General features: G+C 39.7%; 3 protein-coding genes across 5 annotated transcripts; 2 read left to right on the forward strand and 1 right to left on the reverse strand.

Annotated features, from left to right (window-relative positions):
* Positions 1-1616: 1616 nt before the first annotated feature.
* On the forward strand, positions 1617-10756 carry ube2g1a (ubiquitin-conjugating enzyme E2G 1a (UBC7 homolog, yeast)). The gene is made up of 6 exons (XM_056746504.1): positions 1617-1867; positions 3934-4036; positions 4661-4758; positions 5035-5213; positions 5329-5452; positions 9308-10756. Exons 1-5 carry the CDS (start codon positions 1822-1824, stop codon positions 5413-5415), a joined length of 513 nt encoding a protein of 170 aa, XP_056602482.1. The 5' UTR covers positions 1617-1821; the 3' UTR covers positions 5416-5452; positions 9308-10756.
* Positions 10757-12021: 1265 nt separating this feature from the next.
* On the forward strand, positions 12022-24654 carry ankfy1 (ankyrin repeat and FYVE domain containing 1). Of its 2 annotated transcripts, XM_056747309.1 has the most exons (25): positions 12022-12293; positions 14339-14543; positions 14951-15069; positions 15957-16092; positions 16194-16317; positions 16826-16975; positions 17401-17566; positions 17741-17945; positions 18040-18108; positions 18206-18405; positions 18487-18584; positions 18669-18879; positions 19096-19194; positions 19314-19467; positions 19581-19749; positions 19875-19993; positions 20311-20467; positions 20552-20752; positions 20894-21070; positions 21563-21710; positions 21817-21907; positions 22073-22197; positions 22320-22466; positions 22554-22644; positions 22763-24654. In XM_056747309.1, exons 1-25 carry the CDS (start codon positions 12266-12268, stop codon positions 22893-22895), a joined length of 3522 nt encoding a protein of 1173 aa, XP_056603287.1. In that variant the 5' UTR covers positions 12022-12265; the 3' UTR covers positions 22896-24654. The 2 variants fall into 2 exon arrangements, with proteins under 2 accessions (XP_056603287.1, XP_056603286.1); XM_056747308.1 differs by lacking the exon at positions 12022-12293 and having other exon boundaries at positions 12342-14543.
* LOC130420171 (neuferricin) lies at positions 24611-25933 on the reverse strand. Of its 2 annotated transcripts, none has more exons than XM_056747311.1 (4): positions 25637-25933; positions 25309-25449; positions 25021-25207; positions 24611-24945 (listed from the first exon to the last, which is right to left on the reverse strand). In XM_056747311.1, exons 1-4 carry the CDS (start codon positions 25824-25826, stop codon positions 24768-24770), a joined length of 696 nt encoding a protein of 231 aa, XP_056603289.1. In that variant the 5' UTR covers positions 25827-25933; the 3' UTR covers positions 24611-24767. The 2 variants fall into 2 exon arrangements, with proteins under 2 accessions (XP_056603289.1, XP_056603288.1); XM_056747310.1 differs by having other exon boundaries at positions 25529-25933.
* Positions 25934-25956: the final 23 nt, after the last annotated feature.

A 25956-nucleotide genomic window follows, 5' to 3' on the forward strand; every position in this document is an offset into this window, starting at 1 on the left:
CAGATTTACTCACACCTGCAAAATAAAAAATATTAAACAGGTATATCAAATTTATTAGGCTTCTCTCTCCTATCGCCTGGTGGGTGAACTTGACCCATTTGAGACTGGGTCGCTCCAGGTCGATGAATTGGGTGTGCCGAAAGGTGGAGTGTGCCGGGAGTTCTTTTCAATTTGTCGCAAAAGCTGTCTGTTTCCCATCCGCTTTAACGCTATTGGCCCACATCCAAAGCCACCTTTTCATTGTGGTGTTTTTGTATCGAAGATTTTCAATATTAAACCAACAACCTGCATGATGCCTTGATTTACAAATATACTGCACAATGTATCTCTACTCTTTGGAGACTGGGGCCTATTTTAAAATGGGCCTAGACATGTTCTGTGGTGTGAGTTCCCCGGGATCACCGGGCTGTTAGCGCCGCCGAGAACAGCTTGATGTCAGCAAATACACCTAAAACTGCCTCCTGGCTCTAATGTCACTTTAGTGGTAACATAGGATAATATGAGTTTTGATTACATTTCATAATTGGCAACCGTTGGTCTGATGAATCAGACCATTTTATTTGTTTGTCAGACCGATTTATTTGTTAAACGTAGTCTTGGACCCCTCCTGTGTATTGTTTTTGTCCTATTGTACACACGTCTTATACTTTACAATAAAATATTGTGTTTTGTATCATAAATTAAATAATCATATCAGATTACCTTAACCGAATTTAAAATGAAAACGAAATGAAGCAGGATAGTGTTGTGTTAATATCATAGTGCTTTTTATTGTTAATGTAAAATGAATGTATGGGGATTGCATATATTGGAGTGGAACTTTTTAGAAATAAGTGATATTTAAGGAACAGCTGATAAGTGTCACAATCAAAAGCAAAGTACAATAATTAATTCAAGGGTGGTACAAAGCTTTTTAAGTTAAAATAATTTGCTTTCCCTGGTGTCATGATAGAATAGCAACAACATAGCTATCATACAGTAAAATGCATTTCTATCGTTTTAGTACAACTATGATTTAGTACCCAACATGTAAACAAAAACGTGCAGAATGACTGAAATACTCATAAAACATAACGACAGCTGCTTCTAAAAGAGTAAGAGCTGTTCAGTTACCTTCTGATGTTTAATATTAATCAACTTAGCAAAAACAAAGACTTGTCTGTTACAATTTTATTTTTTAAGCGCTTATGTTCACAAGTTTGCAAACTTTGCATTACACACACCTTACTGCGACCTTCTTCCTGTTTAAAATAAATGACGTATGTGTGTGGTTAACGCTGATTGGTCAACTCAGTTGTCTAGGAAGAGCAACTCTGACCAACTGAAAACCTTACGGCGCGCCCCCTACCTTTCGGCAAGCCTATTTCTACGACCTGCAGAGACCCCTACTTGACCGATTTGGCAATACATAAACATTTTACAAATAACAAGCCTAGCAACAAACAATCAACCTCGGAACATAAATTAATGAAATGTAATTGCTTATATTAATTTATGCATAATTCGATTCGTTCATATCTGATTCTTCAGTTTCACAAGTCTGCACTTGTGCTCTGAAACAGCTCTGATGTTTTCTGGACCTAGTGGTTGCTCTATGCTTTCACGTGTTGGTGGCATGCGCGTATCCGTCGCCCATAGTCCTATCGGGCGCGCTTTCTTTTCGGCCTCACGGACAGTATGGCGCATGCGCACACCGGAACACAATGTTGAGCAAAACGGACTAGAGCAAAGACGGAAAGACGTGCAAGAAATCGCAAACATTTTTTTCTCCCTAGTGAAGCAAACGACTGTCGACTTAGAATATATATACTTCTCAAAAACATGACGGAGCCCCAATCAGCACTGTTACTCAGGAGACAGCTAGCAGGTAATTTTTGGCGTTTGGCAACCAAGCTCAATGGCTAACCAGCGCTTGGAAATGCGCCGGTGCTGCAGTAGCGGAGGAGTTAGCCGCTAGTTTTAGCAGCTAGCAGGCTATTGCATTACTCCGCATACGTTGTTAGCATGTTAGCAGCAAAATTAGCCGAGTAGCGGCTAACTCCTCCGCTCTTTTTGCCCCGCGGACTAGCACGATACCCCTTTGTTACTTTAACATTTTATTTTCATACATTTTATAACCGTGTAAAACTACAAGCTGGTCGGTTATTGTATCAACAATAACGAACATATTAAAACGTTTTTCAGGTTTGTTGACGTGAGCGTAAAATGTCAGGCAAATTCTGAAGATAGGACCGGGGCCAGTTGGCCGGGCGGTCTGCTCGCATGTCGGCTAACCCATGTTTTGACATCTGTACCCGGACGCTATTTGCACATTAGCATCCGTCGCTTTTATCGTCAGCAAAGTATGTCATTTGTCCAGTTTCAGCGATCCGCCTTGTCGCGATCAATCGAGACACTGTTGTTTTGCACTAGGGAGAAAGGCGATGTTAAAAAGTGGTAGATTGTGCCCATCTTCCCCGCAGCGGGGTGATCAAATCCCTTTGTTTTTCTATGACGGCTAACCGGCTAAGCTAAAAGACAGTAGACAGATGGCTTCTGTCTGAGAACCACCTCACCGGTACAGAAATAATTAAGAGACCCCCAGCCTTACTCGTGTACAGATTTACGTTTATGATCTTGTTTATGTTTTTAGACTAAAGGAGATAGTCTATTATTGGTGTCATCATTGTTCTCATTTCTTTGTCGACTATACATGCAGTCTAAGCAACATGATATGCGAGTGTCAGCTTTAGTGAGCTCGAGCCAGTGGAGGATTTCTCCACGGGGCCCCATTTGCGCAGTGCAGTTAGTTGTAAATGGTCAAACTAAGCATATGACACACATTCAGTTTAAATCTCAAAGATGTTGTTGTGTAATGTTAGTCCTGATCATGACAGCTTTCTCCTTGGGGACACTGAGAACAGAAGAAGCAACCCCCATCCCCCTCAAATTGCTCGTTTTACACAATTACACTAACAGGCATGCATAAACAGTGACAGCTTGTCTATTTCTTTCCGAGGGTCGACAGGGTGAGCAGCACACCAGCCTGTCATGGCGTCAGGTTCTGCATTGGCACTCCAGATGATTGACTGATTCAGGGATCAGTGCTGTTTTGGTTGTCTCAGTGAACTCACTGTCAACTCTGTGAACCCTCTGTAGGAGTGAGAGAACAAAAGCCCCAAAACATCCATTTATGTGTGTTTGTAAAGACACCAGCCTGGATAAATGTGGGCACAACTTTGTGAGAATTTCTGTGAGATTTTGACTGCATGTCTGGAAGGTTGGAGTAATTGTGTGTTCGTTACTGTTTACCATTACAGAATCGGTTCTGTAACAATGAGATTTTTTAGAAATAGGATTTGAGACACTTTTGAAGAGACAAAAAGCTTCATTTGTGTTTTGTACTTTTTTTTTCTGTGTGTCACATTAGAGACGCTTCGTTCGAATGCAAGACTGTCTTAGTGATTCACGTGCTCATAAAAATGACACCATACGTAAGACTAGATGACCCAACTGTTGGTTTGTTTTTGTCAGCGAGGTGCTCATCTTTTAAAGCTCCAGTGATTTTGTTTTGCTGTCTCTTGTTAGGACACAGTAAGCTGTCTTTGCCGCGAAAACAGAATCAGAGGCCAAAGTCACCAGTAGACTGCTGTTCTTTGGCTCCAGGCTCAGTCATTTGATCTGATAATAAACAGGCAAATCTGTCTTTTCTTGTTGTCTGAAATGTGACCGGAGAATAGTTTGTCTTATTATTATTCTCTATTCTATATATATATATATATATATATATATATATATATATATATATATATATATATGAGAAAAGCTGTTAAGGGAATAGATTCTTTCATGAGCAGTTGCATGCAAGCCTGAATTGTCAAATTGAGAACAGGTTTGCCTGTCATTCTTTCATATTAAAAAGAAGCTCATCTGCATCTTGTCTGTTCTTCTCAGAATTGAACAAAAATCCCGTGGAAGGATTCTCAGCTGGTTTAATAGATGATAATGACCTCTACAGATGGGAAGTGCTTATAATCGGTCCTCCTGATACACTCTAGTAAGTGTCTTTCTGTTGTTGTCATTGCTTACAAAAGAATGGGTTAGAATTTTAGATTAGCTTAAAATGGGCTATATACGTGTGTGACTTCTGCGTTTCACAGGAAAGAACCCTAGGCAGTTTCCGGTTAAGGTGACTTAAAGCAGAGAGAAATGGGAAAATGAGGAAATAGTTACATTTAGCAGATCCTGTACATTGCGGCACACATCAGTGGTATATAGTGGTATACTGTATATGAAATAATACTTTCATAAGTTAACATTTTGTTATAACATTAAAATATGGTAGAACGACACTTCTGTATACCACTGCTGTGTGCCGCAATGTACAGCATCTGCTAAATGTAACTCTTTTCTAATTTTCTACTCTTTTCTTTAAGTCTCCCCAACCGGAAGCTGCCTAGGGTTCTTCCTGTGAAACGCCGAAGTCACACATGGATAAAGCCCATCGCCCATGTTTTACTAAATATATACTTATGTAGTGTGTGGAGTCATGTTTTATCATCTCTTTTAGCGGGTAGGCCTAACTGGCAATGTTTAAGCAGTTTTATTAAAATTTGTCCATACAGGTACCATCATAATATCTTGAGTAAAACATTGATCATGCTGTATTCTGTGTTTTCAGTGAGGGTGGTGTCTTTAAAGCTCATCTAACGTTTCCCAAAGACTATCCTCTCAGGCCTCCTAAAATGAAGTTCATAACGGAAATTTGGCATCCAAATGGTAAGTTTGGGTTTACAGTCTTTTACAGCAGTATTTATCTATCCTTGTTTGTTTATAATGTTGCAAAGTCTATATATCCCTTTCCCATTATTTATGAAATTATTATAGGCTAATATTAGACAATTTGTATGTTAATTTGACAGTGCTTTAAGCCACCAATAGGAATGCAGCCATCCCCTACTCTGTATTTAAATCCATCAAATGTCATTTTTATTAAAGGCAGTTAATGTTTAGAAATAATTTCCCTCATTCCGTATCTCGTATCTTGTTTTGCAGTTGACAAGAACGGTGACGTTTGTATTTCAATATTACACGAACCGGGGGAGGATAAATATGGCTATGAAAAACCAGAGGAACGCTGGCTACCCATTCACACTGTAGAGACCATCATGATTAGCGTCATCTCTATGCTAGCAGACCCTAACGGAGACTCTCCTGCCAACGTTGATGCTGCAGTAAGTCAGATGAGAAGTTGTCAAGTATTTATTAATACAATCTGCTTTTATGAAATGATATGAACTAATGTCAGGGTAAGTTGCATTTCACACTTACTTTGTTTTAATATTTCAGAAAGAGTGGAGGGAAGACAGACATGGTGAATTCAAAAGAAAAGTTGCCCGCTGTGTAAGAAAGAGCCAAGAAACAGCCTTCGAGTGATATTCATCCAGCAGCTTGTAGCTTCACTATTTTCAGGGTAAGCAAGTGGAATTTGCCACTACTTTTCTCGTCCTCAAATTGAAAATCACGAGCACTCTTTGAATATCTGTAAAAACAGTGTTTGTTTACATTTACATTCATGCATTTTGCGCTTCTATCCAAAACAACTTACATTGAAATATCCTATACATTTTGTTTCTAAGTATCTGCAATCCCCTGGGATCGAACCCACAACTTTGGCATTGTTAGCATTATGCTCTTACAACTGAGCTACAGGAAAAATATAAAACTTAAAAATATATACTGCAAAAATAAAACCTTTAGGTCAAAGTACTTTTAATCTTTAATGCAAATCAAGGCAATAAAGAGATGAATCCCTTACCTTTTGGATCTTATATCTTTGTCAAATGTATAAACTAAAAGTATAAACGGTGTCTTACAAAAAACTCAACAATGACAGTTTTGACCAATGGCCCCTTCGAGAATAGTTTTACAACTGTAAGTCTCTCAGGGCTGCATTTAGCCATGTTTTTTGAGCATATTCTGTGGATTTTATATAAGGTAAAATTTTATGTAATGTTCAACAGTCTCGTGACCTCACAGTCCAAGAAATGTCAGGGAAAATCGACCGACATGGCAGATTCGGACAGGATTAAATTCACAGAGCTCTAGTAATTTTAACCTTTACTACCCTTATACCACAGGCCTGTTGAAGGCTTCAATCTGATTGCTTGACACAGTGGTGTAACTTTGTTTAGAAGAGCGGTGGGGACAAAGACGACACAAACAATACTTTAATAAATTGTTTCTGTAATAACTCGTTGGGAATATTCATGAGGGCGTCACAAGCGCATAAAATGTAGGCGTCGACTCCTCCAGAAAACAGTATAAAAACTGTGGCGCTTTATCAACGGCTTCAGTGGTGTAACATTAGTGCGAATGACGCATGACAAAAATATTGAATCCGCTGAAATCACTATTTAAAATTTTCGCATTACATATCAGATCTGCTTCCATTTGTTTTTAAACTATCAATAGATCATTTTAAGCATGTTGTGCTTTATTATATGTAAGGATGGCTGTTGCCGTACGTAATTAAACATATTTATTTGTGATAAAATAAAAACTACTGAAACGAATGTTTGTTGTCCCTATGTAAAAAATTTGGTGTTTTACACACATTACCTTTCGGTGGGTCATTTGGGAACCCGCTGCTAATAATGACAAACATTTAATTATACAGGGGAAACGGATGGAAAAATGATATCTTTAAAAAAAAAAAGTATTTTCACTTATTACTATGGGCATTGCCCGATAGGCTACAAATATACTGGACAATGAACTTAATAAATTTTGTTTTGAACTCCTATAAAGTATCAAAATGTAATTAATCTTTCAGTAGACGATAGCAACTGCATGTCGTGAAAAATAAGGATGAATATATAGCACCAACGTGCAACTAAGCGCAAAATGTTTGGTACATGACTTGAACAGCCATTTTCAAATATTTTCATAATTTTATTAAAAATAAATACATTTACAATCTGATACGTTCAACAAACAGCAGTCCCGTACCCAGGACGACATGAAGAAGGTAACGCATGCTTTAAGCTCTACGCCACTGGAGCAGTCGATTTTCCTGTGCCTTTCTTACATTTTATCTATTCCAATTTGAAACTATATTTATAGAGTTAGTATAAATAGCATCTGCTTTCAAGGCTGGCTACTTGCAGAGTAAATAGACAATACTTATGTTTTACTTCTTCCAATAAGTGGTTGCGACAAAATTGGCTTTGGCAAAAAGTGGTGGGGACATGTCCCACCCATCCACCCACAAATTACGCCTATGGGTTGACAAACATTCTATGGGTATTATTCTATCGGTTAACTTTCAGTAAATGCACACCTATGAAGGTGTTCCAGGTCTGCTGACCGCATTATAGTTCCATATGACTTGCCAAGTTTAAACAACAGAAAGGTTATAGTGTAGCATACAGAACATCACCTCACACAGCACCCTGCTCTTGATCTGACATTTATAATGTCAATCTTTAGGCCGTTTCGTTTCAATAAACAAAGCATTTCGAAAACAAGAAATACATACACTGAAATAAAATAACTTAATAGAAAAACTACATGCATTTATAAACACTGAAAGGCTACTGTTTCGTTTTCATCTTCATGCTGCATATAACTGATATCAAATATATTTTGATAAACCTACTTTTTTTTAAAAAAATTACTGCTGAAGAAAACAATATGAGGAATAAATAATTTATTATCACTGACTTTTCTGTCATATTATTGCAAACAAGCAGATGTGTGGGCAGTCCCTCGCTCGCTCTGACGACCATCATTCAACCGTGTTTTTTGGCAAGTTCAATAATCATAGATAGTTTAGATGGTTAGGGTAGGGTAGGATAAAGGTTTTGTAAGACTTGAAACACCGAGGATTTAGTCAAAACCAACAAGCCACACCCACGGATCAGACTCGAATCACCGAGGATTTAGTGAGAGCCAGTCCCACACACCCACGGACGCTTGAAATGAGATGGCATAGAAAGTAGTTTTACTATCAACAGCATTTAAAAGACATTTATAAAATAAAATGAATAACATTGAAATTAAACATTTGAACAATGTCTTGTAGTGTGTTTACCTTGGTATAAGCAGAAATATTTACCCGGGCCATTCAATTATTAAAAAAAAGTTTGCATTGTTACCACCTCGGGGTGTGCATTAACCTTCTAATAATTCAACGGCCCGTCATCAATTATTCCTTAAATTAAGAACTAATCTCATCTGAATTAGGCTTTTGTAAATTTAAGTGGATTCTCCCATTGTAATGTTTTAGGCTAACCTGTTAGAACAAGTTCATAAGGCCTGTTTTTGCTGTGGTGATTCAAATTAAAGAGTGTTAGTTAAGAATACTATTGACTCTATTTTTTTTACCCATACCCACCATTTTTGTAAGGGGTCACATGGCGCGACCACGTGTTTTTCAGTGTCTTTGGTGTGTTATAAGTTGCCCATGCATATATTAGACATATCTATTTACAACCGAATGCTCACCAAGACCTGGCTGAAACGCCTCCTGTGACCACACCCCCACAAATCCACATCAGTTTGTGTTATGAGTTGAATAAGACCGCCCAAATGTAAACACAAGTCAGTACTGTCAGTACAATTGCTTTGGAACCTGATGTTCCAAATATGGTAAGAGACGTTACATTTCAGTCACACACTTGCAGTATTCGACCAATCACTACGCACTGGTTAACTGGCCAATCATAGCACACCTTGCTTTTCACAGCAATGAGTTTTGTTAAAAATCCGCCCGTTAAATCATGAATGCACAATGCATTACATCTAAAACAAATGATAATATTCATTTTAGCCATGTCATATGACTCCTTTAAGACCTTTACAGTTGGATGCCTTAAAGGGACAGTTCACCCAAAATTATAAGTTCTGTTATCATTTACTCGCCCTCGAGTTGTTCCAAATCTCAATACATTTATTTGTTCTGATGAAGACAGAGAAAGATATTTGGAAAAATGCATGGAACCAAACAGTTCTTGGCCACCATTGACTACCATAGTAGGCAAAATTACAGTGGTAGTTACATTCTTCAAAATATCTCCGTTTGTGTTCAACAGAAAAGATTTGGAACAACTTCAGGGTGAGTAAATGAAGACAGAATTTTTGGGTGAACTGTTCCTTTAATGGACAAAAAAAAGGAAAAAAGGGTGATTCTTTTGTCCCCTAGTAGAATTTAAAGATCAATCTAGTTTTACTTATAAGTTGCATTATGGACATATTATTACAACCTTTATTCTCTATTAGGTTTTTAATATTTAATTTGTTAAAATATCTCTTTTGTCTTTGACAGGTCTCCAGTTGAGAAACATCATGGCACTGTTTTCTTGCACTCTACCACCCTATTGCTGGACTGGTTTTCATCGATTGTTGGCAGTAACAGACTGGCACTAATAGGCTACATCAGAATATATGGCCATCACAGATGCTGATAGAACACGCCAAGCAAGTGCCAACAAAAAAGAGAAAAAAAAACTTTCAAATGATTAATCTTTTCTTCTTTCCAAGTCTATGAACTGATACAACTTTCAGGAAGAAATTGTAAAGACATGTACATAGCACAGACATAAAAACCGGATAATATATAATTGTTTCTGTCCATCCAGCGCGACTTAGTACCAAATAAAATAGCAGATCTGTAGTTAGAGTGTGACATCCTATAAAGTTTTTGAAGAGAATAGTCCATCTTCATACTCTCCTCCTACTGCCTCACATTCATGAGTCTATCAGATCTGTTACAGCTGTGAGCGGCCTCATACACTCACCTGTCAGATTGAACTAAAGTTCTGCACTTCTCACTCAAGATTTGATCCAGTTGTAGGATGGGGAAGGCAGGGTTAAGCTGAAATTATGAAGCATGCTCATCATGTTGGATGGCTTTCTCACTCGGGACACTTCAGGTATAAAATAATTAGCTGTAAAGCATGGCCATTTTCTAATAGACTAGGTATTTCTCTGATTTGGTTTTAAATGGGTCGGGGGGAGCGCTCATATACAAAGGATGACTGCATTTTGAGTGTCAGGCTCTGATTTTTTTCCTTTTTTCTGTTTTTGAAGTGAGGCGGCAGTGTCAAGGAAACCCATCAGATGTGATTTTTTTTTTTTTTGCATGTTTTATGTTCTGTTTAGTTTTCAAAAGTGCCTCCAATTCTATTGCTTGGCTTGTTACATGCCCTGCATCAAACAGGAGCTAAAGGGAGGAACTTCTCAGAATCCTCTAAAGCTTATGTGAATATGCGAGTCTTCTCCCATAATACCTGTACCAGCATTTTGAATATCTCTTTTTTTTTTTTGTGTAGCAATAACTCTGTTTTGCCCACTTGAGTATGGACATGTTTAAATTGTATTTCTGGTAAGAAGCTTGCATAGGTTTTCCCTTTTTATTTTTTTTCTGTGGTGTCTTTGATAAGTTTCTTAGCCATGCTTTATATGTAGGTTTCTGTGATTTCGACTGAGTGCGCCTGTATGTATGAGCGTGTGTTTGAGAAATTAAGCATGATTGTTAGGCAGTGTGTGTGTGTGTGTGTGTGTGTGTGTGTGTGTGTGTGTGTACACGCGCATGCCTGTTTCCCCCTTTCTCCTACAATCTTTACTTCTCTGGTTAATTTTATTCTGGCTCTGACATACTACTGCAGTTCTTTTGCCTAATGTACAAAGACAAAATACCGATGTATATTTTTCATGTTATGGAAATTGTCACCTCTAGTGAGTTCTTCTAAAATATAAAACATTTTCAATATTTGTTTGAGTGTGCTGTATGTTCTGTTTTTGAAAGAGCTTTCAAAGTTCTGCCATCCACACAAATGTTTAATGACTCGCCATTTGAGTGCAAATTCACCACCAATACCAGCATAACCGTTAATGTGTTTGTTTGTATCCCTTTTTTTAATGCTTCAAGGCCTGGCATTTATATAACTCACTGAGAAATGTATTTGTGTGTTTTATGGGGTTTTAAATATGTCTGTTAAGATTAAAGAGAGTTTAGTCAACATGAAGTGTTAAACAGATGCTTTTAAAGTCCCAGTGGACCCGGAAATTGCGACAATTTATTTCCGTATTTTGACACATCTTTGAGTGAAATAGAATGTCTAATGAGAAAAAGTGTGGGCGTTGCTTTCATCTTTTTTTATCTGATTTGATTGGATGTATAAAATCAGCTGTTCCATTTAGAAATGGCACTGGCAGCAGACTGAATGTTGAAGGGGAGACGTTATCTGATGCTTCGCCCCAGAGCCAATAGGCTTGTTCGACTTGATGCGGCGTCGCAAGAGCATACAGGTGGATGACATGAAAGTACAGCGAGAGCGTTTCAAAAAACCATTACAAGTTTGCTTTAGAATCACTCTTTGATGTCATCCGCCTGTCGGATGTTGCGGCACCGCATTAATTCGAACAAGCCTATTGAGAGAGAGCGAGAGTTCTGCCAACGGAAGTCCAAAACGATGGAGCTTCAAGGATTCATGGAGCCTTCAGATAGTTCCATGAAGTTATATTTTCTCTTTAAATGCTTTATTTCTTCATTTTTTATTAATTAAATAGGTCTTTAAATTGGTTAGAAGTTTCCCTCAGTTGGTCTGTTTAGTCGCAGCTCCATGCGTAACAAGTAACTTCCGGGAACTATTGAGAGCCTCCATGAACCGCCATTGCTGTGAAACAACTATTCCATTGAACTTGACGCGACTCTCTCTCTCAATGGCTCTGCATTGCCCAAGCCGCCTATCATACTTCAGTCATCATTCAAATTTTAACTAAAGATTATAAGAGCACATGATATTTGAAAAGAGAATGACCCACATTGATTAACATCTTTCAATAAACACTGCAATATTTCATGAAAAAATAGGCATTGTCATTTTTTATTTCACTGGGACTTTAATTAAATTTGCATTTCAGATTGCCATTGAGTTGGTCTAGTGATATTTGTATACAACATGGCCCTCCTATTTTTAGAAGAGCTTTGAAGATTTTTTAAAGGTGCAACCTTCTTAATGTCCTGAAGAACACTTAAGGCACACACATTGGATGTTTATCAAAATATAATTAACTGAAAACTGCATATCGAGGACAACATGTAACAATTGGTGCACCCGTTGTTATTTAGCTTTCTTAAAGAATTTCCATTGACTAAGATCTATAAATGTTACGTTCACGTAACTTTAAGCCAGGGTGAGAGAGAGGGCGCGATTGATTTTGCGCACACACTCCTCCTAGAGCAAAACCATCATCCCGTGATATCTCGCGATATCAGTCGATGAGCCACCGATCCAACATGGCGGAAGGTATGAGAATGGTTTCTTTTTTTCTTTTACGCCCTTTCTGTTTAAGAGGTAAAGCCGCTGTTTCCCTGCGCGATGAGGAGACATAATGTTGCATTAAATTGTATTTACCACGGTCAGCGGGAGATAAATATCGCATCGCCCGGTGTTTAACAAGAATTATGCTTAGATTATGTTTTTTCCTACTAGCTAGTTGCAAGTCAGGTGGTGGGCTGGGCGGAGGCTGTAACAATTCGCCGGGTGATTTGATGTATTATGTAGAGAAATCAAGAACAGAATACTTCTTTATATTTAAATGTGCTTTCAGTTCCTCGTGTTTACCACGGCGTTTGTCGTTTATTAAAGCACGTGCAACAACGTGATTTTGTGAAGACGATTGTTGGTTTGAGTTGAGAGACATTGTCATCCTCTATCCTCGTTTTACTTGCATTGCAATTTCTAATTTTTTAGTCTTTAACATCAGCTTTTATCACCTTCAATGAAAAAAAATCACCTGGTTATTCTAACTTAAATGTCAATAGTTCAATTAGAAAATAATGAACTATTTAATGCGTTAGTGTATACAGTGTAATGTGAGTAGAATAAATGAATTAATGTAAAGATCTGCCATGTTGTTTGTATAATTAATGTGAAAAGTTGTAACAGGCTCTTGCAACCGTTACTTTTCTACAGAGCTCATGTCATGACATTTCCTTTCTTTATCTTCACACCTCAGCTTTAAAACATACGCATATGTGCCAAAACACTATAACTACATCAGTGGTTGTTAACGTTTGTAACTCCTTTAAACACTGTAAGAATCCTTCGCAAATGTTTTCAAACATTGTAATGTTATTGTATTAATTGTCATCTTTTTCAGTGCGTAATACCAAGGCCATCGCAGTTGCGTACAATAGTATCATCTCTATTTTAAAGTCTATTATTCGTCATGAATTTTACAAAATTTCCTGATTCCTCAGAAAGTGCATTATTTCGTGTTGATTTGATTGTGAAATTGATGAGGTGTTGATTCATGTAACTACTTTCAGATGACAAGCACTAAGCAGGTTATTGCTCTCTAGGGTTTTCTCGCATTTGATTGGCTTTTGAGCTTTTTAAATACTTTATGAGACCTATTTGGACATCTCTTTTGTTGCTGACTGCTAAGGAATCTCAATTCTTATATCCATGCAAAAGGCAAATGGTTCACATATTAAACCGAAAGCATGCTAATCCTTTGCTTACAAAACAGGCTTAATGGTTTGCAATGACTAGGGCAGGCCTTTTTTACTAGGAGTAAATTGTAGTTTTTTATTATTTTGACAAATAACATTTTGAACAAAGGTCAGTTAAATTTTTCTTCCTGTGCTAATGTGGAGCAAGTGTAAAATGTTGCCTCAGCATTCTGGGGAGACGCCAGCTGAAATAAATTCAGAGGATAGGAAGGAAGCTGCTGTGTTGTGGAATGTAGGTTAAGGTTAAGCTGTAAAATCCACCAGATACAGATCAAAGGCAATGGAAGAATTACTGAATTCATTGTACAAAGTAATTTTAAGGTTTGAGTGTAAATGAAACTGTCCTCGAGATGACATGTGAACTCCTGGGTTTTTGGTTATTGTAAATTGGACCCCGTTGAAGTGAAAGTTTTTACATGAAATTCTAAAGAGAGTATTTGCTCATACATCTATATAATAGTCTTTGATTTTAACATGTTAGAGGTGTTTCAATACATGTTGTATTTTTGTATTCTGATATATCGTTATCGTGCCACAACGTATCTATATATTACACCCCATCTGTCTCTCATCTGTGTGTGCTTGGGACGCTCTTCCATTTGCTCAGCACTGTCTGTGTCAGCAGATTTGTTATTTGAAATGGTTTTGTCCTTCTCTTTCATGGTATTTCCTACTCTTTCACTTCCCTTTTGCTTGACTCGTCATACTTCTTATTCATTTTGCTTATGTCTATCTCAATCACATCCCCAACTCCTTTTCCCTTATCTTTATCTCACTTTTCCTCACATGCTTGTTCCCGTTTGACCCTTCACCGCATCATTTTTCTTTCCGCAGAGGAGGTGCAGAAATTGCAGAAGCACCTTGCTCTGCTCAGGCAGGAGTATGTGAAGATGCAACAGAAGCTGGTGGAAACGGAGAGGCGGTGCTCCATATTGGCCGCCCAGGCCTCTCTTCCAGGCTCCACCTCCCAGGCCAGCGACTCCTTCATCAGCCGCCTGCTGGCCATTGTGGCTGACCTCTATCAGCAGGACCAGTACAGGTGAGCTCTAGGACAAACAGATGTCACATGGGAAGTATAGTTAGGTCAGAGGTTGGGTAAATCTTACAACCAAATGTCGATTTTAAATGGATTCTTTCTGCAGTGCAGTATTCTCATGGCTATACAGAGAATATAATCAGAAATAAAAATCATCCAGTCTGTATATAACAATCTTTTCTTAGAGCATGATGAATATGGTACTGTTTCATTTCTGATCACAACGATAAAAACGTTAAAAAAAACTTATGTTAGCAAGTGTTTATATAGTTGAAGTTCTTTTATTAAACTGTTGTACTCGTGAGTTTACAGAATAGCCTCTTTGTGGCCCTCTGAGACAAAACATTACATTGCATTATATTGTATCAAATGAAATGTATTTAACAGAGAATTTTGTATTACTCTCATAGTGATTTAAAGGTGAAGATCGCAGAGAAGAGGCTCAGTGCTCATAAGTTTGTGCTGGCTGCTCGGAGTGAGGTCTGGAGTTTGGCCAACCTTGCCTCAACCTCAGAACTGGACCTCTCAGGTAATAGTTTTCTTCGAACTCTACTAATAAGTAGGTTATCTATATTGTATTCAAGAAGAGTGGTTGAGGGGCGGGGCACGAGAGAAAGTTATCTGATTTCATATGTTAAAATATATTAGTCAATACCTGTTATATACAGTCTATGGTCATTACACAAATCATACTTTCAAGCCACAGCGGTATTACAGAAACCACTTTGACAGTTACCGCGTTTGATGGAAAAGTCCTCAGGTCACGGTACCACATTCCTGATACAGACTGCCTTCACGAGCGAGTCCAAAAGTCCACTTGTCTCCATTTCTAAAAGCTTTCCAGATTAAAACAGTTTGCTTCTGTTCCGGTCTTACTCGCATCCATGACGAGCAGGCTTCGAACAGTCGATCGGTCCGGCGTGGGAGACGCAAGCATTTGTCGCAAGGTTACAAACCATTTGTTTGACATCGCATTCCGCTCGTCGGGAAACCCCCTTTCGTCAATGTCGGAAGTCCCATTCGTCTGTATTGGTTCCAAATCTGACACATTTATCTGTACTGGTCCGCATGAGCTACAATGGCCATCCGTGCCTGTATATGTGTGCCACAATTTCACTAGTCATGTATTTATCACCTTCAGTGGAGAAGCCCTTCCCCCACATATGTACCACATATAGAGTATTTCACATTATCGTTATCGGAATATGTATTTTTGCGACTCCTGGTAAGTGTTCTGCTTAATATCATGTGCCATGAACGCCTCTCTCTGAAGGCTCAGATAGAAACACACCAGGCGCTGTCATGACTCATGAATAATTAAGGGAAATGTCATGGAAAATGTGCATTCCATCCATTTCTTTTATAAAGAATTGAATACACTTTGTTACAATCTGCCATTTCTGTTTCACTTCCTAGAGGCCAAACCAGAAGTTGCTATGGCGATGCTGCGATGGGCGTACACAGATGATCTTGAGTTGAACGGGGATGATGGTTTCCTTATCAACCTGATGAAGTTAGCTAACCGCTTTCAGCTCCAGCTCTTGAGAGAAAGGTGGGAACACACTTTTTATCAACACATATGACTGGGGGAATGTTTCATGATTGAGGATTAAATTGCACAGCGAGCTCTAAACAGATTGTTTTCAAATGTAGATGTGAGAAAGGTGTGATGTCATCAGTGAATGTGAGGAACTGTATCAGATTTTACCAGACAGCTGAAGAGCTGGACGCCACAACATTGATGAACTATTGCGGAGAGATCATTGCCAGTCACTGGGTGAGTCACATGAACAGAGTCATCATCTTCAATAGACTTTTCAGACTCCGACAGGAACAGACATATCTATACTAGTAAGTCTCCGTAAGCTAACGTAGGATGCAGTGTGCCACGACAAAACACAGTAGAACCGTAATAATCAGTGAGTTTGTCCACAGTGGATGTGGTAGACACGACAAATACAGAAAGTTAACTGTCGTTGTTTGCGTAAAACATACTTTCTCAGTCGACTCTCCTTCATGTCTGGGACCTGCTTTATGACTCATAAATACCCAAAGAGCAATGTTTTATTCTCAAGGTTATGTTTATGACTGGGATTGTAAAGGATGTCTTTCTGCTGAGTGAACCGAATGCATCAATATGAGCTTAGCAGACCTCGAGCAAGACCTTGATATAGTCACCTGCTGTTTTGAAGGAGCAAAGGCTTGTGGGAGACTTCTTGTCTTTTAAGTGCATGTGTGTGAATATAGATGTCAGCATGAGCTAATTAATCTCATCTCTTTAACAGGACGATCTTCGAAAAGAGGACTTTAGTACCATGGATGCTCAGTTGCTCTATAAGATGATCAAATCCAAAACAGAGTACCCCCTTCACAAAGCTATTAAAGTGGAAAGAGAAGATGTGGTTTTTCTTTATCTAATAGAGATGGACAGCCAGGTAAAAGGACGGCCAGGTTTTTTAAAGGAATCATTTACTCACCTTGGAGTTGTTCCAATTCTGTATAAATGTATTTGTTCTGAGGAACGCAGAGGAATATATTTGAAAGAATGCTCGTAATCAAACAATTCTGGGACACCATTGACTACTATTGTAGGAAAGTTACTTTATAATATTTTTAAAGCAAAATAAGGTATTTTGAAAAATGTAGGACAACAGACAGTTCTGAGGAACTTTTGACTACCATTGTCATTTTTCCTACTATGGCAGTCAATGTGGTCCAAGAACTGTTTGGTTACAAGCATTCGTCCATACAGGTTTATGCAGGTTTGGAACAATTAGAGATAATTCATGACAGAATTTCCAACTATCCCTTTAACAGATAAGCTTGTTTGTTGAAATGGGATCTCTTTTTTTAACCATAGTTACCTGGGAAGCTGAACAAACTGGACAATAATGGTGACTTGGCGCTGGATCTGGCTCTGTCCAAGAAACTGGAGAGCATCGCCACCACACTGGTGAACAACAAGGCAGATGTAGACTTGGTGGATCAGAGTGGCTGGAGTCTTCTACACAAAGCTATCCAGAGAGGTACCTGGGGAATTTATATCTGAACTAATTTTGACACTAGAAGTTTCATTACCCATTACGTTTCTATGAGATCTTTTTCTATTAAAAGTACTCTCACAAATCTTACAGGTGCTATTTGTTTCGATAAGCTAAATACTTTCTCTTTCCCATTTCTTTTTCTCTTTGTCTGCTTAGGGGATGAATTTGCCGCCACGTTTCTGATCCGTCACTCCGCGCAGGTGAACGCAGCCACGGTGGGGGCAGTGGAGACGCCTCTGCACCTGGTCTGCTCCTTCAGCCCCAAAAAACACAGCGGAGAAGTCATGGCTGGCATGGCCCGCATCGCCGAGGCTCTGCTCAAAGCAGGCGCCAACCCAAACATGCAAAACAGCAAAGGAAGGTGGGTAGACAAATTCATTGCATCACATGTTGCTTCTGCACTGATGTCTTTTTAGGTGAATATTTGTTAAGTTTTTTTATGCAATCTACATCAGAACGCCTTTACATGAGGCTGTGGTGTCTGGAAATGAGCCCGTCTTTAACCAGCTCCTTGAATGCAAACAGTAAGTTAAAAAAAACTTTTTTTGTCAAAAAGCATACTATACAACAGTGACTCAAGCACTGGAAACATTCTTGTATGTAATTTCTCCTCCTGCTCAGTTTGGATCTGGAGTTGAAGGATCATGAAGGCAGTACCGCACTGTGGTTGGCCCTGCAGTATATCACCGTGGCCTCTGACCCCTCTGTGAACCCTTTCGAGGACGAGGCTCCCGTTGTGAATGGAACGTCATTTGATGAGAACAGCTTTGCAGCCCGGCTCATACAGAGAGGAAGCAATCCTGATGCTCCAGACTCCAAAGGTACCATACAGATTCTTGTAAAAAGAAAACGCATCTAGAGGTGCGTTCCTGTTCAAATGACTAATAGTGGCGTCTTCTCAGGGAACTGCCTCATGCAGAGAGCTGCTATTGCGGGAAGCGAAGCAGCCGCCATCTTTCTGGCCACACATGGAGCTAAAGTCAATCACACTAACAAATGGGTGAGTCTCTTGACTTAATATATAGAAATATATAGAGGATGTGTTAGAACTTTCCTCATCTCTTGTCACAATTTTAAATTTTAGGGTGAGACCCCGCTTCATACGGCGTGTCGCTGTGGGCTTGCGGGGCTGACAGCAGAGTTGCTCCAGCAGGGTGCCAATCCTAACATGCAGACCGAAAGCCCGCTGCCTGACGGAGGGGAGAAGAGCCAAGGTGTCTCCCTGCAGAGCCCACTCCACCTGGCCATCGTTCACAACAACCCTGATGTGGTGTCTGTCATTCTAGAGCAGAAAGGTAAGTGACAACAGTATTGTGTTATTGAATGTATCATAGCATTATAATATCATTTTTGTAGCACTATATTCCTATCGGAGAGCATTCCTGAACGTAGCATGAAAAACAATTATTACGTACATTTTTAGTACAATGTAATGCATATCATATACCACGATTTTACCATCTGTGCTGTACCACAATATCACACTCATAACTGTCTTTTATCTCTCACAGCCAATGCACTACATGCCACCAACAACCTGCAGATCATCCCAGACTTTAGTCTCAAAGACTCCATGGATCACACTGTATTAGGTCTTGCACTCTGGACTGGTAAGTTTTGCTCAATTGATAGAAATATATTTTAGCAGATACGTCCAGTGCATATGTACAATGACACTTGTTTCTTACATCTTATTTTGTATTTTTCTTTTACCGATCTACATTGACAGGCATGCACAATATTGCTGCACAGCTTCTGGGTTCTGGAGCAGCTATTAATGACACCATGTCTGATGGACAGACACTACTGCACATGGCCATTAGGAGACAGGACAGCAAGAGTGCCCTTTTCCTGCTAGAACACCAAGCAGATATCAATGTCAGGTACTACATCCAGTTTGTGATGATATAATATATTATTGACAATTGTATGCGTGAACTCATCACCCAGTTTGAGAACACCACAAATAAAAAGAATGCCCATTGTTTTCTTCCAGGACACAAGAAGGGCAGACTGCCCTACAGATGGCCATAAGTAACCAGCTCCCATTGGTGGTGGATGCCATCTGCACCAGAGGAGCAGATATGTCGGTAGTGGATGAGAAGGGTCATCCACCACTCTGGTTGGCTCTTGAAAAGGGTCTGGAAGACATCGCCTCCACACTGGTGAGAACTTCATTTCGTTTGTGGACGAACTTTACCTAAATAGTCAAGTTTCATTAGAGTAGATTCTTCTGTCACTTGATCAACCATGCAGGTTTATTATGGGTTGATCACGTTTTTTGGATTAGGTCAGACATGGCTGTGATGCAACCTGCTGGAGTTCAGGGCCTGGAGGATGTCAGCAGACTCTACTCCATAGAGCCATTGATGAGAACAATGAGGTTTCTGCTTGCTTCCTCATACGCAGGTTTGTATTCTTCAACTTAAGCTCAGCTGTGTCTTTTGCCTGTGTGTGATTTCACCGTTTATAATGATCCGATCGTCCAACGACCAACCTTGGAAAGTGAAAAAAGAAATGTGACCTAATTATCAGTTAAGGTGACCCATAACTGAAATGTGACCTCTGCATTTAACCCATGCAGTGAGTAGTGAACACACGCACGGCTAGTCTTGAACACACACACACCTGTAGCAGTGGGCAGCCATCACTGCACGGGGATCAAATGGGGGTTAGGTGATTAGGTCTGACTCTCAAACCCAACTGTTTTTTTTGTGTGTTTTCAGTGGCTGTGACGTAAACAGCCCCAGGAGGCCCGGTCCTAACGGTGAGGGAGATGAAGAGGCGAGGGACGAACAGACCCCTTTGCATCTGGCTGCATCCTGGGGTCTGGAGGAGGTAGCACAGTGCCTTCTGGAGTTTGGAGCCAATGTGAATGCACAGGTCTGTACAGATTTACCACAGACCTCACTATAATTCTTTATGTCCTTCCTCTCTGACAACTGCTGTGTTTTTCTCTGGATGCAGGATTCAGAGGGCCGTGCTCCCATCCACATCGCCATTAGCAACCAGCACAGCATCATCATCCAGCTGCTCATCTCCCACCCTGAGATCCGTCTGAACATTCGAGACAGACAGGGCATGACACCGTTTGCCTGTGCCATGACCCACAAGAATAACAAAGCCGCTGAAGCTATTCTCAAGAGAGAATCCGGTGCTGCTGAACAGGTGTGTGTGCACATACAGACTACCCTAAGAATGTTGCTATCAAAGAGTTGTCGGTCTGTGCGAGCGCTTCATTTATTTGTAAGATGATTTCAAATAAGGCGTGTTCCTGATCCGCATTCTTTGTTGGTGTTAAACAAATAGGTGGACAACAAAGGGCGGAATTTCCTGCACTGTGCCGTTCAGATCTCGGACATAGAGAGCGTGCTCTTCCTCATCAGTGTACAGGCCAACGTCAACTCTAGAGTTCAGGACAGTGCCAAACTCACACCGCTGCACCTGGCCGTGCAAGCAGGATCTGAGATCATTGTCAGAAACCTGGTAAAGTACAACAGACAGTACATACTACAGGAATCTTATGTTAGATGAGTGGGGCTAGTGTCATGGGATAGGTCACCCCAAAAATGATCATTCTGTCATCATTTATTCACTCTCATGTTAAGAACCTGCGTATGACTGATTTTGAGAAATGTCTCTGTGGTTTTGTGTCTATACAATGGATGTCAATGGGGGCCAATGTTGTCTGGTTAGCAACGTTCTTTAAAATATCTATAGCAGAAGAAAGAAAGTCAGGTTTGAAATGACAAGAGGGTTAGTAAATGATGACAGAATTTTTGGGTTAACTATCTCTTTAAATGAAGTTTGGGTCTTGAGTCCGTGTTACCCAGAATAGACTGTATATACCGCTATACACACTACATTTTCCGTTGAACCTTTTTCCCTGGTAATCTAGTATTTAAGAATGGAAGATGATTTCAACTATGGTAAAGTGCTAAAACGGCTTCACATATTCTGTGATCTTTTGGCTTGTAGCTCCTGGCTGGTGCTAAAGTGAACGAACTGACCAAACATCGACAGACAGCACTGCATCTTGCTGCACAACAGGATCTGTCCACAATCTGCTCTGTCCTGATCGAGAACGGAGTTGACTTCGCCGCCATTGATGAGAATGGAAACAACGGTAGCCTTCAATGCTAAACTCAGATTTAAATAAATGTGTCCGTGTAAATCTGTGAAATTTGACAGAAATAGTTTTATGACCTGTTCTTTATCCTTCATTCCACTAGCACTCCATCTGGCAGTGATGCAGGGGCGTCTCAATAATGTACGAGCTCTTCTTACCGAGTCCAACATAGATGCAGAGGCATACAATCTCAGGTCAGGACTTGAACAACCCAAGTCTCACTCTACACTTACAGACAAGATCTATAATTACAAATCCACAAAATATAAGCAGTCATGTCATTTACTTATCCTGGCCTGTCCTATAGTACATTGACCTATAAATAATCTGAATAGAATTGTCCTGTTTTATTTCTCCAGAGGTCAATCACCCATGCACGTCCTCGGCCAGTATGGGAAAGAGAACGCGGCAGCCATCTTTGAGCTGTTTTTGGAATGCATGCCCGAGTATCCCCTGGATAAACCGGACAATGAGGGGAACACAGGTTGGTGGAGAACAAGTTTTTAATTTCATGTGGATTATAAATGAATGAACTAAAATAAATAATATTAGCGTCATAAACACTTGTCAAGAAAAACAAAAACTAGACTTTTCTCCTTCGTACAGTTATTTTTTTAGCCTATATGAAAGGAAACGCTAACTTGTGCCGTGCCATCGTGAGGGCTGGTGCTCGACTTGGTGTCACTAACAACCAGGGCATCAACATCTTCAACTATCAAGTTGCCACCAAGCAGCTTCTATTTCGTCTGCTAGGTGAGAGCCTCATGCTTTACATTTCCTAGACATTATATGTAGGTGTGTAGCGACAGTAAAAATATATCAACATTTTGAATGGTGCAGATATGTTGACCAAAGAGCCCCCGTGGTGTGATGGATCAAACTGCTACGAATGTACAACCAAATTTGGAGTCACCACCAGAAAACATCACTGGTACATAGAATCTTACTGACTTGAATACAAAAATTCAATATTATTCTTCAATTAAATTTTTTACTATATTCTTCCACCTAATAAAGTTTTATATTATGTCATCGTTTTTCTCCCATAGCCGTCATTGTGGCCGTCTGCTCTGCCATAAGTGCTCTATAAAGGAGATCCCCATCATCAAATTTGACCTGAACAAACCTGTGCGTGTATGTGACATCTGTTTTGATGTGCTGACATTGGGCGGTGTGTCCTAACACAAGAAAAAAAGAAGGACGAGTACCAGTCAAGCCGAGCATGAACCTACAGACTGGGCCACGAACTGAACCAGGAGGAGGGAGAGGAAGAGCCCTTGAGCAAAACCATTCCATTCTTGTCAGAGGAAAAAATACAATTATAACTGTGTTTGTTCTAGCAGTAATTTTAGAAGCAAACTATTATGTGTTGAGGATACATATTAAACATAACGGAATTCAGATTTAAAGCTTTTATACAGGCTGTCAGTGGCAGAAACCAAGATTGCTTTCACATGAGATGACAACCACAATCTACTACTACAGAAGGAACAATGAGCTGAGACCATAGAGGTTTTAGAGAGGGCTAATTGTGCTATAAGAGGACTTATTGATTTAGTTATTGCTTCACATTTTCCATAAGAAATGTTTCTTGCCATCATAATCCCATGGCTGTTGTTTTTCGTTTTGATTTACACCTTACACTGGTATAGGAGGGAGATATGTAACCTCTATCAATTGATCATTTCAAAGAAGTCTTAGGAGCCAAGTACCCGATGTGTGTGTGTGTGTGTGTGTGTGTGTGTGTGTGTGTGTGTGTGTGTGTATTAAATGCTGCTGGATATGAAGGGATATTAGGTAACCTTGTTAGTGTGAAGCCTCAATCACGCTGTGCAGGGTCTCGCCTTAAATTTTGAACACCTTTCCATCTCTGCAAAGTAATGCGCAGAGAATGTATATTTCTCCGGAGTTCCAATCAAAACACTAAGACGGGGAGAGATTTTCCATCTTGTGAACTGTCTTTCCTTATGGGAGTACTGACTTGATCATTTAATCATTGATTAATCTGCATATTCAGTGGACTTTATTTTAGCTGTTTACGTAATACTAAAATTTGTGAAACTCACAAAATGTGATGCAAAGGTTTTAAAGGGATACTTTACCTAAAAATGAAAATGATATCATAATTACTCTATCATGTCAAACCTGAATGACTTTCTTTATTCTGCAGGTCACAAAAGATATTTTAAAGATCGTTGGTATTAAACAACATTGAACCCCAGTATACGTTTACAAACAATAATTTCTCAAAATTTTTTTGTCTCTACTAAAGAAAGAATCATATGCAGGTTTTGAACCACATGATGATGAATAAATGACAGAATTTTCATTTTTTGGTGAACTGTCCATTTAAGTGCAGAATTGTGAAATGCTTACTATGCATACACATGACATAATTTGCTTGTAGCGTGTTTGTCATTAATGCATTAATATGATATTATGTTCATTTCTGATCACCAAAGGATACATTCCAGCTAATGTTTGCCCTGCTGGCTCGCTCTGAGGGGCTGCTTGCTTGGTCGTTGTTTTCAAATCTTCTCAAAAATGTCACATTTTAAATGCTTTTTATGCCCATGCTTAACAGGTGCACTTTATCAAATTCATTTTTTTATGATCATATTTTTTGTTTGTTTGTTTTGAGGGCCGAGTCCACAGTCTGTTATGGTATTGTTCAATTGTACAGATATATGTATAATATTTTTGACCACTACAACTGTTTTGTACTTAACGCAGGTTGTGCTTTTGTCTATGTGACAAACTAAAACTTTGGCCTCTGTTAAATCTTTTCTGCACATTGTATGGTATCTGTATGCTCAGATATTTAGCCTGTCGCCGCCTCTAGTATCCTTTTCAAGAAAGGGAGGACAACTTTACATAAAGGACAACAAAAATGAGTATAAAATTGTCGTTTCATTTAATAAACAATTAATTACATTGTAAATTATTATTTGTTCATTTTAGCATTACACCTGCTTTGAGGAATTCGTAACAAGGGGATGGTCTTTAAAACCCAAACCAATCTAGCAGCTTTTGGAGTGTGACAAAGCTTGAAATTCAGTCTTTGGTGATACGACAAGAGTCTACGTGAGGAGGACAGTCCTTGTATTCTCTCAGGTTCCGGTTCTCGTTATGTATTGGATTGGATGGTTGAATACAAACGCATCGGGAGTGGCCAGATCCAGGGGTGAAGAGCATTCTGGGTACTCCGACCCAGTCTCTGTGTATACCGCCGCTACAGAAAATCAAAAACACTAATTATATCCGATGACCGATGTACAAATGACAGCAGCTATAGAAAGAAAGTTACCTCTTCTCAGAGCACCATACCCGTCCCCCACTGGCTTCACTCCATTCTGAGTTACAGGATGGGTAACGCTGCATCTCATTCTGAGCCTGAGCCTTTTTCTTCAACCCATCTGTTAAAACAGACTCCACCTGCCGCAGAGCATCAGTGGGCTGCCCGGTTTCTGTGTAGAACCGACCTATCAGTTTACCTGCAGCACATGGGCCATACAGAGAGACAAATATTCAGTAGATGACGTCAGATATTAAAGTACACATAATGATGAAAAATCCCAATTGCTGTGGTACCCACCAACTGGAGTGTAGTCCTTCTGATAAAATGACAACCAATCATAAAGGGCCACAATCTGTGGTTCAGAGAAATCTGTGACGTCATTAGATAAGCCGATGTCTGTGAAATCACCTGTGATAAACGCCCTCGATGCATCTTTACCTGAGCAAACACACAAGTCAATGGAGAATTTGCAGCGATTTTAACGTCACCACGTACAGTACACGTTTATTGAATGAACCTGTAAAGAAATGGTAGGCGCCGCCAGGTCCATAGTGTTTCCTCCCACGTTCAACGTCAAACACCTGTCCTAAAATCGCCAGGTACAATCCCTTACTGTTCGGCTCACCGTTGTATAGTGTCAGCTCGTCTTCGGTCAGCATGCGCTCCGGTGTTAAGGATGACAGATCACTGACCGACTGCCGCAGCCACGACTCTAATACATGTACCACATTGCCGTAGATCGGAAATGCGAGCCACTCGGGCACCGTCCACACAGCCAAGACAACTGAAACAAGAGGTATTAAATATTTCAGCATTGTGTATGCAATGTATTCCGGAAAGGACAAAACATCAGGCAGTCAGCATTTTAAAAAAAATGACCCGACATTCCGGACATCAACATCACATCGCGCAACATCATATGTTTTCAGAATGCGCATGCGCATA

The sequence above is a fragment of the Triplophysa dalaica genome, chromosome 4 (assembly GCF_015846415.1).
Source record: "Triplophysa dalaica isolate WHDGS20190420 chromosome 4, ASM1584641v1, whole genome shotgun sequence".
NCBI lineage: Eukaryota > Metazoa > Chordata > Actinopteri > Cypriniformes > Nemacheilidae > Triplophysa > Triplophysa dalaica.

Excerpts from the sequence above, each read along its gene's own strand:
- ube2g1a (XM_056746504.1), top strand. The coding sequence starts at position 1,822 with ATGACGGAGCCCCAATCAGCACTGTTACTCAGGAGACAGCTAGCAG. Across the intron at positions 1,868-3,933 it reads ACTCAGGAGACAGCTAGCAG|AATTGAACAAAAATCCCGTG; the intron begins GTAATTTTTGGC and ends TGTTCTTCTCAG. Across the intron at positions 5,214-5,328 it reads CTGCCAACGTTGATGCTGCA|AAAGAGTGGAGGGAAGACAG; the intron begins GTAAGTCAGATG and ends TTAATATTTCAG.
- ankfy1 (XM_056747308.1), top strand. The coding sequence starts at position 14,230 with ATGTCTATCTCAATCACATCCCCAACTCCTTTTCCCTTATCTTTATCT. Across the intron at positions 14,544-14,950 it reads TATCAGCAGGACCAGTACAG|TGATTTAAAGGTGAAGATCG; the intron begins GTGAGCTCTAGG and ends TTACTCTCATAG. Across the intron at positions 18,880-19,095 it reads TGTCATTCTAGAGCAGAAAG|CCAATGCACTACATGCCACC; the intron begins GTAAGTGACAAC and ends TATCTCTCACAG.
- LOC130420171 (XM_056747310.1), bottom strand. The coding sequence starts at position 25,826 with ATGCTGAAATATTTAATACCTCTTGTTTCAGTTGTCTTGGCTGTGTGG. Across the intron at positions 25,450-25,528 it reads CGCCTACCATTTCTTTACAG|GTAAAGATGCATCGAGGGCG; the intron begins GTTCATTCAATA and ends GTGTTTGCTCAG. Across the intron at positions 24,946-25,020 it reads GTATGGTGCTCTGAGAAGAG|CGGCGGTATACACAGAGACT; the intron begins GTAACTTTCTTT and ends GATTTTCTGTAG.